The following is a 9,730-nucleotide window of genomic DNA, read 5'->3' as shown; positions in this document are numbered from 1 at the left end:
CGGAAAGCAAAAATTTGTTATGGTTTATTATTTACAATGATCATTTCCGTGTGACGAACGTTTGAATGTCACTTTAATGCGTTTATCAGCAAAATTGGTAAATATCACCATTCCTCATCTTTCGATTTCTGCCATACTACTGGAATTGAACGAATTAATACTCATTATGCACAGAATTTAATGGTCTTTAATTTTGTAATAGTAAAATATTGATTAGAACGCAACATTTCGGAATTATAGGTTACGAAATAGGTATCTGGAAAAAGTCAAAGAATTTTACCATCTTTGGGTCCTCCTAAGTCGAGCGGCTGTCTAGCAACCGTGCAAAACTAGGATACTTATCTTTCATGACAACTGAACAAATCAAGACCATAATTAGCTTTCCAACAATTTTTTCCAAGTGACCCCCAATAATAGACCTTATTTGACTGGCCTATAATGCGAAAATTACAACATAGCTTTACCCTTAAAAAACCCGTCGCAACTATATTGAACGGGAAAGCGGTAGTCATGGCCCTTTGTATCCATTAAGTGCTGTTAAGAAGGTGAGTTTTGATGATTTAAATAATAACTAACTGTTTATACATATATTTATTTTTGATTCCTAAAATATTTTGATTAAAAGAAAATTTGTCAAAGGGGGCAACGTTGTGCCGGCCAAGCTTAATCACACGACTAAAAGTTCAGTTGATATGAACTATAGGTATATTTGCTTGCTTCATCTATGTTACCGTAGATGGAGCTGAAGGCTTGGTAGGATTTATATAAATAATAAACAAAATACAAGAAGTAAAAAATTAATGCCTAAAAGGTATATTGATTGGGATGTTTAGACCACGCGGTAAAAATGAGACAAACGGTATAGAAAAAATCAGTTTATCTTCAATATCAAACATATTTTGTAGTGAATTTTTTCACTAATCGCTTTATAGCGCGGGGTTGTACAATTCTATGTTTTTTGACAATACCAAATTGGCAATCCATTGGCACGACAAAAGCCAAGTTGTTGTATTTGCTAAAGAGTTTTTCTGATATATTTTAATATATATATAATTATATTTTTTTTTCTTTTTTTTGCCGTTTTTGTTTTCTTTTTTTATGTTCTTTTTCAGTTCTTATTGTGTTAAACTGTTAGTAAAGTAGTAAATAGTGACCAAATGAAAATTATCTGATAGTTTTGTTGATATCCTTTTCCATAAATCTTATTTTGTTACCTAAAGAGAATAATAGTATTTTTGATAGTTCATTCGGTTTTACAAATAAAAACATTATAAGGGTCTTATTTTTCTGCTTTTAAAATTATTGAAACAAAAATATCTTTTATAGAAGAGATTTATAAGTCATATTTTCTAAATATACTCTCATTTCTTTATTCCATACACGAGGAAACATCATCAAGCGGCTTATTTCTTTTGACTCAATGCTGCTAACATATATATTTTAGTTGCTCTTTCAGTTGAGGGTGTTTGCATTCAAATTTAGTCTAATTCATTAATTCAAATTAATGTTTGTTGTATATATTCTAATTTAGTAATTTAACTAAATTTGATGTGCTTATAAATTTTCTATACATTTATAACAATATTATATAAAAATGCATGTATAGAATTTTATATCTACATCATTTTTTATAACAATTATATTTATAGAATTCCATATATCTTTTTCCAAATGGTCGAGGAATCTTTTACTTTGTTTTCAAATTTGATTATGAATAATTTAATTCTGGTTTTGTTGCTTTTTACACATGAAAAAGAAATATTTACAAAGAATTTTTCAATAAAGCATATGTAATAGTGAAAAACATATGACAATCTGTATTCCAAATTATGACCGTATTGAAAATTATAACTAATTAAAAAAAAAAGATAAAAAATTATAAACTAACTTTGTATCTTATTTTATTTTTTTATTTTTCGTATAAATCGTTTAATGTTATTTGTTTTATACTTAGTTATGACCACTACTGTTCTGAGCTTTGTAAGCTGCGCATACTATGAACTGCTTGCACTCCAGGTCCATGAGGGAACATAGGATTCATCATTACATTGCTATTACCAGTTGGAGGATATAATACTTCAGGATAGACATTACTTGCTTGAGCAGCAGCTCGCATTGGTTGATGGCCACCGGCCGAAAACCCTAAAATCAGAATATTTTGATTAGTTTCTTTAACAGAGGAGAGTGAACATCTGAAGTGGTTAAAATTAATATATTTCCTAATTTTTATAGTCCTAGTATTTTTTAACAGTGTTTAATAGACATATCTGAAAAAAAGTGTTCTTGAATTTAGAATAAATTAATTATTAATTAATTATTTAAAATAGTTTTTTCTTTGTTCTTTGGGTTTTTTGGCTTCCGACGACAGGAAGAGATATACTTCCAGAAACGTTAAGCATTTTTTGTCTGTTAGGCATTTGCCTAACTAAATCTTGTCTATTATTAAATCACTGCTGCCAAGTTGGTCTCCATTGGATTAACACAGCAGTGTTTACATTAAATAACTATTTTATTTTGTATATTTTCTTTCAGTAATGGCAAATAACCATAGAACTTCTTTGAAGAGATAAATCCGCTACAGAGGTAGATGAATTTTTTATAAATATGAATTATGAAATATATTTAAATTGACTTTAATGCCATTATTTGCAAATGTTTAATTAAGATTCTGAACACACTTATAGAATAGATTTTTTGAGACACTATATTTTCTTCGTACCTGTAGTAGGTACACTCCAATAAGTACCAATAAGCTCTTGTTCTTTATTTGATTTTAGTTTAGTAATCAATACAATTAATGACAATATTAAGGCTGCCTTAGCTAAAATGAGAGCTTTTATTGCCATTAGCTTGATTAATCCGAGAAAAATTGATGCAATCAAAGCCTGTCTTGTAAACCAAGTACCATAAGGAATGATGGTACCCTGTCCAATATCCGCTTCTTCTTTCGAAGCTAAAAATATACAAAAATGCATAGTATTGAGAAATTTAGTAATATAAATTTAATAGGTATTGTTTATTTATTAAAAAAAAATAGTGAAAATGAGTAGTTCTAAGAAAAAGTTTCTTCCAAATATGTTGTACCTAGATAACATTATATGAAATCATGATAATTCATTGGTTATGGTTTCTTTTTAAGAGTTTGAGATTAATTTTTGATTAATTAACCCATTCGAAAGCCAATGTTCAAGAAAATTGGAAGAAAGACATCTCTTGTTTTTGCTACTGTCTACTAGATGGAGTCGTATTACAATTTCTATTATAACGATATTTCAAGGACAACCAAAACACATGTTGATCATGAATTTTTGAGGTTAGCTTGCAGGAGTACATAATAGGGCTTAGTTAAACTGAAATTTCTACAAGGACGCTAATACTAAATTTTCATATCTAGATACCGTGCAGCGGATCATTAAAATTTAATATTTGGTTATCATTGTGTTGTAAAGGAGTATTCACATCTATACCACGAATAAGTGTAAACAGAATAAATATTGTGTTATTAAAATAAAAAAAAAAAAAATCTCTTTTTTTTTAATGTTCCAATAATGCAAAATGGCTACATGCTATTGCAATTGTACTTTTCATTTTCCAAACAACGCGAGCTAACGCACCAAATAAACAAATTTGCTAATTCAGACACTAAAACACGGTATTTATGAAATATACGCCACTTGCTCAGAATACCCCAATAGCCATCGATGATTCGATGGTGGGTGCCATACTATAGTCACCATAGCTGCAAGAAGAGAATTCAAGGGAAGCCTATTAGATAGGGTTTCAAATTTTGGTCACAGAATGTGTCAAATGGGTATCTAGTAAATACTGAACCATATCAAGGAAAAGGAACGGTGCTAGGAAATAACGATCTTGGACTAGGGGCATCTGTTGTAGGAACTTTCGCAGATAGACTGAAATAGAACTTTCCTGACCAAAATTCAATTTCTTTATTGACAACTTTTTCACTGGACTACCATTGAAACCAAAAGTTAAGCAACATGGATTTCGGATGCCCTGCACTATCAGACAAAATCGGTTGGGGAAATGCCCGCTGACTAAATCAAAAATGAAGAAGTTGCCCAGAGGTTCTATGGATGCATACGTAAATTCAACAAAGAATGTTTGTTTGATTTACATCCAACTAAATTAGCACGACGTTATTCTGCTGCAGAAAAAAAATATATTACCGTAGAAATGTCACATGCAATTCACCAGTACAACACTCATATGGGTGGTACGGATTTCTATCGTCCGGAACTGCAATAAATGGTGGTGGAAAGTTTTTATATACCTGTTATGTGCCTCGGTCTCCAATGCATGGATTTTATACAGAAATTCCGAAGATGCAAAGAAAAACAGCAACCTAGTACTGAGGAATTTGTAAGAAATTCCAAAACCCTTGACTTAAGGTGTGATTCCGAAGACGTTATTGTCGTTATTGTGTTGCGACTCCACTGATCTTTTAGAATCAAATGAAGTAACGCCAGAGTCAGACGAGCGGTGTCGCTCGACAGTTTTTATCCAACATGTCGTCTAAGCGACCGACGAAGCTACCGGTCCAGTACTGTCGTGTCGTCATTCATATGCACACGCAGATTTTTGACAAAATGGATTTTACCGGGGAGGAAGAAGACAAACTAATTAATTTAGTATGTAAATATCCTACTCTCTGTTTGTGACACTACTCGTAGTGTGGAGTCGCTGAATAAATGTTTTTTTATGAGTAGGGAATAACTTCCTTTCCTAGGTCTGTTTTTAAACAGAGGTAAAATGGGTTTTCTTCTTTTCTTTGCAACAAGTAACAATAATATTTCGTCCTCTTCATCATCTTCCATCAGTAATTCAAGTAACACATTTTTATCAATCACGTAATCAGACATATTTATTAATTATTATAACTACTTCGCGAACGTCATTTAAACACTGACAACTACATCGTGGATCTCGCTCATATTGTCGTCGACATCGACAATGATATGACGACAGCGACAAGCGACACTGTCGCCTGTCGCGGTCGCTTGTCGCTGTCGTCGTCTTCGGAATCATACCTTTATTAGGATTTATCAGATACTATGTGTCATCATATTTACTTCTAAGCCACCAAGAGAGCAAACAAGGAAGAGCCAGTTCAACTGTATATTATTTAGAAATGTTCCAGATGCTGTTTCTCGTAATTTGTCGGTTCTGCAAAAAAATACTACATTTGGTTGCGGCATATGTAATCTTAATATGCATCCGCTCGATTGTTTTAAACAGTTTCATGAACGTGTTTCTATGTAGTATGTAAAAATAAAGAATTAACAATAAATAATTGCTATTTTCCATTAATTTTGCATTCAGTGTTACCATTACTTAGATGTAGCAAAGTTCCAAATTTGGAATAGTTTTTCATTTGCTTGATGTTTTCTCAAATATCATTAGTGATTTTTTTTCAATATTTTTTCAAGGCTTAAGGAACTAAACTAAAGGCAGAAATGTTGCAAAAATTAATTTTTAAAGTTTGGCGTCGAATGGGTTAATTTAGATTTTATTCATTACTCTAATTTATAGAAATCGATATAATTTTAATAATCTCTATTCTTGATAAACTAAGCAGTAACCGAAATTAAAAGCAAAGATGGAAATCTTGATTGATTCAAAAGGACTACCTTAAAGTGTTAATTTATCTGAAGTCGTCTGGCAGAAATCTCTATTTTGTTTTAGTTAAAGTTCAATTTCCTTAAGTGCCTTTATAAACAGTGATAAAGAAGTAAAACGGTTCAAATATTAAGACTGGAGTAGTGGCGGAACAATTTATATTATACGCAGTAATTACCATTTTATTTTTACTACGTAAAATCAATCTTCAAAAGCTTTGTTAGTCACCTTCAAATTTTACCAGAGAACCAGATATAGATCTCCAAAAGGTGTCATATAATATTATATTTCCATAGCAACTGTTAAAACTGCTTTATATCTATCAAAAATAGTAGATAAAATAGTACTTTAAGGGCCAGGATAGATTAAATGATACTTTAACAGCAAGGATAAGTTAAAAATTTTATTTCTCCTCGTACGTTTTTTAACTGCTTCCATTTTTGAAAATTTTTGTATTCCTTTTCATAAGTTATTCGGGATTTAAATGGAAGTAATTTGGATATGGCGTTAGCCTGAATATCTGTTGGTAATTTACTTATTTCGTTTTGAATCATTTCTTACTCCAATTCAATCATCAATCGACACGAAAGAAAATTAAAAAATATTATTCAAAACTGACAACTAAAAAGACAGCTTTATTTATTTGTCAAATTACATAGAAACCAACTTCAACCCAGCACAATATTTTTTCTACTCGTAATAAATTCCTTGAAATAATAATTTCTGAATATTTTTTTAAACGTAACTCGCTACGGAAAAAAATATTGTTTTATACACGATGATAAAATTGCATTATCGTCTTCCGAAATTAATTCAATCCGCTATTTCAACGCTCGTGAATTAATCTTTTCGGTCGACGAAAATATACCATTTTATCGCCATGTATAAAAAATATCAATATAAACGTTCTGAACTGATTTCATCGAAGCCTATAATGAAATTCCATATCACATTAGACACCAAAATTAATTCTTTTTAACATTTGACAACTAATAACAAAAGCAAATATTAGTTATAAATATTGCAATTTATTTTGCAAAGAAATAGTAAATTTTAATATCAATTGTGCCATTTTAAACATTCTTTTTTTGGACCTAATCGACAGGCATATGAAGCAGTAGGTAATTATTTCTGTAATGTCAGTGAAATGTCAAATTATTATTGTTTGTCATCAATGATAGTTTTGAGTCTAGGAGTTATATCGGCTATTGTTGCTTCAATTGGACATAGTAGGATATTGTACATAGTACATAGTAACAAAACCTAGTACAAGACTTAAAACCGTCTCTACTAGAGTAACCGCCCACAAATAATAATGATAATAAAACTTTTCAATGACAGTTACAATAGTACCAAATAATGAACACTGTTTTAGAGGTGTGTTGATTAGGACCAAAAGCAAAAGCGTACTTTTAATGCTAAAATTGTTATTAATCGTTACTCTCTTATTGAAACGTGAATATCTCCAAAAAAAGGTATTCAAATGATTCAAAAATAACCTACTGAGAAAAGATGCACCTTGAAGAGTGGCTGTTTAATTCCCTACTTTGGCAACCCATTCCACAGGATGTTTCACACTTTCTCCAAAATCTATGTATTATTCTTTTTATAATATTTATATAATATTTACCTCGTATAATAGAGAGATAGTATTTATAAATTAATTTTTGATTTAAACAAAGTCATTTTAAAATCTATTTTAAAATAAATTAAAATTTTAAGGTATCCGTTTTTCACGTTGATCAGTATAATATTACTATCTGTAATCTTATTGATTATTACCCGCTTATAAACAAGTATAAAACCGTCACTAGCAACTAAAGTTTTATACTGTCAGTTTTTGTATTAAACACATACATATATAAACATTGGAATGCCAATTTAGACCATGTAATATAAATAGAACCAAATAAATTTACGATGAGACAGAAAACTAGCTATCGTTAGAAAATCATAACTATCTATCAAAAAACTTAGAACAATTTGAATTTTAACCGAAAAACAATTTTAGAAGTTGGAACATTGCAATCTAAAAAGTTTTCTAGTATGGTACAGAGATGGGAAAATCTTAACTTAATACTTTATCTGCAGTAGTCTGGATAATAACACTGCTTTTGGTATCAAAACGGCGGATGTTGTTGGCACAGACTTATAAAATGACGCGACTTTACAAAATTTTAATAAGTGTGGATATTACGTATTACGTATATTTCTCTATTGTAGTTTTTTTGCAGTGTTATTTGTTTATTAAAAAATGAACATTATTCTTTAACTTGATTGGAATAAAGAAATGCCTGATGACGCATATTTGTATTCGTAAACGCGCCTTTAATGTTTAAATGTCATTAACTTGACAATGACAATTTGTGACTGAATTATTTATTTCTCCAATAAATTTTCTTTAGTAAACCTTTTTAATGTAGTCACTTTCTATGTGAAAACATGTAAGTTATCAGCACTGTCAAAAGTGTGTTTTGGTTGCTGTTTGCAAGAATCTAAGCACTTATTTTTAAATTTTACCTCTAAATGGGCCTTAAAATAGAATTAATAATTGCTGTACATTATACAGCGTGAGTCTTAAATAAGTGCAAATATTTTCAGGGCTGGTAGATCTCGATAAAAGAAACATATTTTCTCTTTACCATTTTTCAGAGTACTCCAAAATAACAGAGTTATATAAGTTTGAAAATTAAAAAAAAATTGATTTTTTTTGAAAAAATTTTGATAGCCACCGGATTTTTTCTGTATTTGCATCCCTTTTATTGCCGTAACCATGGAGTAAAGCCGCAACTATGGTAATATCTGAGATTAAGGAATTATACCGTGGGAAAATTTGCGGGGAAGAGGCAGTTCTAAAAAGTTATCTAAAAATATACAGGGAAATTTAAAAGAAAATGCACGATTTTCAACATCTTTTTTTAACGAAAAAGACCTCATAGACTTGGTCCTGGGGTCGAAATATACCACCCCTGAAAATATTTGCACTTATTTAAGACTCATCCTGTATTATTTATATACTTTAGCCAGCAATTTATACAGGGTGTCCCAGAAAAAAGTGCAAGTATTTTAACTGGTTAGGTTCGTTAATACACCTATGAAGTTTTTTTCGCGAAAAAAAAGTTTGAACATTTTTTTGATTTTTTTTAGTTTTTAGTTAAAAAAAAATAATTTCTTGATAATATGACAACAATGGTAGCAGATTAAATTTACAAGAAAGAAAATCAAGAAAAGATCCAGTGGTTCTCAAAATTTTAGCAAAAAAATCTTTTCTTTTTGAAATTTTCAAAGTAAAACAACTCCGTTATTTTGGACTTATTTGAAAAACGATAAAGAGAAAATATGTTTGTTTTATTGAGATCTACCACCTTAAAATACTTGCACTTATTTCTGAGACACCCTGTCTAATATAAATAAAGCTATAAAATGTGTTTGTGTAACTTTTGGGAGTTAGCCCAGTTATTTCTATACCGAACTTATAATAACACCGTGTTTAATAAGTTTCAACGTGAGTTGATTTGAGTGTTCTGTCAAAAAAGAAAAGCTCAATTCTAAAAATAGTTTTACAATATGTATTTATTATGTCAAAATGTTATTTTTCCAAGCTTTGTATAGAATATGTCTGAAAATAATAGACATTTTAATAAAAATAGGACGAAGTAGGATATATCCAAATATTAAGAAAAATACTATTTCAATTTCTAAATATTTTTGAAAAGCTCTGAATAATGATATATCCGAAAACATAACAATACAAAACTAGATTTAGTTGCTTATTATGGAACAAACTTCAATAAATTATATAAACCAAGACACCATTAAAATATATAAAAGAACATCTGTTACTAAAGATTATTTTAAATGTTAAATATGAAATTTTCCAAAAATAATTGCACATATTCTGTAGTCAATAAATTTTTTTAAGTTAGGTTGCATCTATGCTGCCATTATAAAAATTATAAAAATAATTAATTATTCCCTATATTCACTTTCGGAGAAATCAACAACATAGAAATATGCATTTGTAAGAAAAATGTGTTTTAATAAATTATCTTTTGAACACTAAACTCAAATTGTATAAATGAACATTATTAAA

General features: G+C 29.7%; 1 protein-coding gene across 1 annotated transcript; it reads right to left on the bottom strand.

The window, feature by feature from the left end:
• Positions 1–1,948: 1,948 nt before the first annotated feature.
• LOC115880983 lies at positions 1,949–2,878 on the bottom strand. Its single transcript, XM_030898328.1, has 2 exons — positions 2,720–2,878; positions 1,949–2,142 (listed from the first exon to the last, which is right to left on the bottom strand). The coding sequence occupies exons 1-2, from the start codon at positions 2,844–2,846 to the stop codon at positions 1,964–1,966; spliced, it is 306 nt and encodes a 101-aa protein (XP_030754188.1). The 5' UTR covers positions 2,847–2,878; the 3' UTR covers positions 1,949–1,963.
• Between the last annotated feature and the right edge of the window lie 6,852 nt (positions 2,879–9,730).

Source organism: Sitophilus oryzae, unplaced genomic scaffold (genome assembly GCF_002938485.1).
Source record: "Sitophilus oryzae breed Bouriz unplaced genomic scaffold, Soryzae_2.0 scaffold_168_pilon_pilon, whole genome shotgun sequence".
NCBI classification, from domain to species: Eukaryota; Metazoa; Arthropoda; class Insecta; order Coleoptera; family Curculionidae; genus Sitophilus; species Sitophilus oryzae.
Note: the sequence above shows the minus strand (reverse complement) of the source record. Positions and strands in the feature narration are given on the sequence as shown.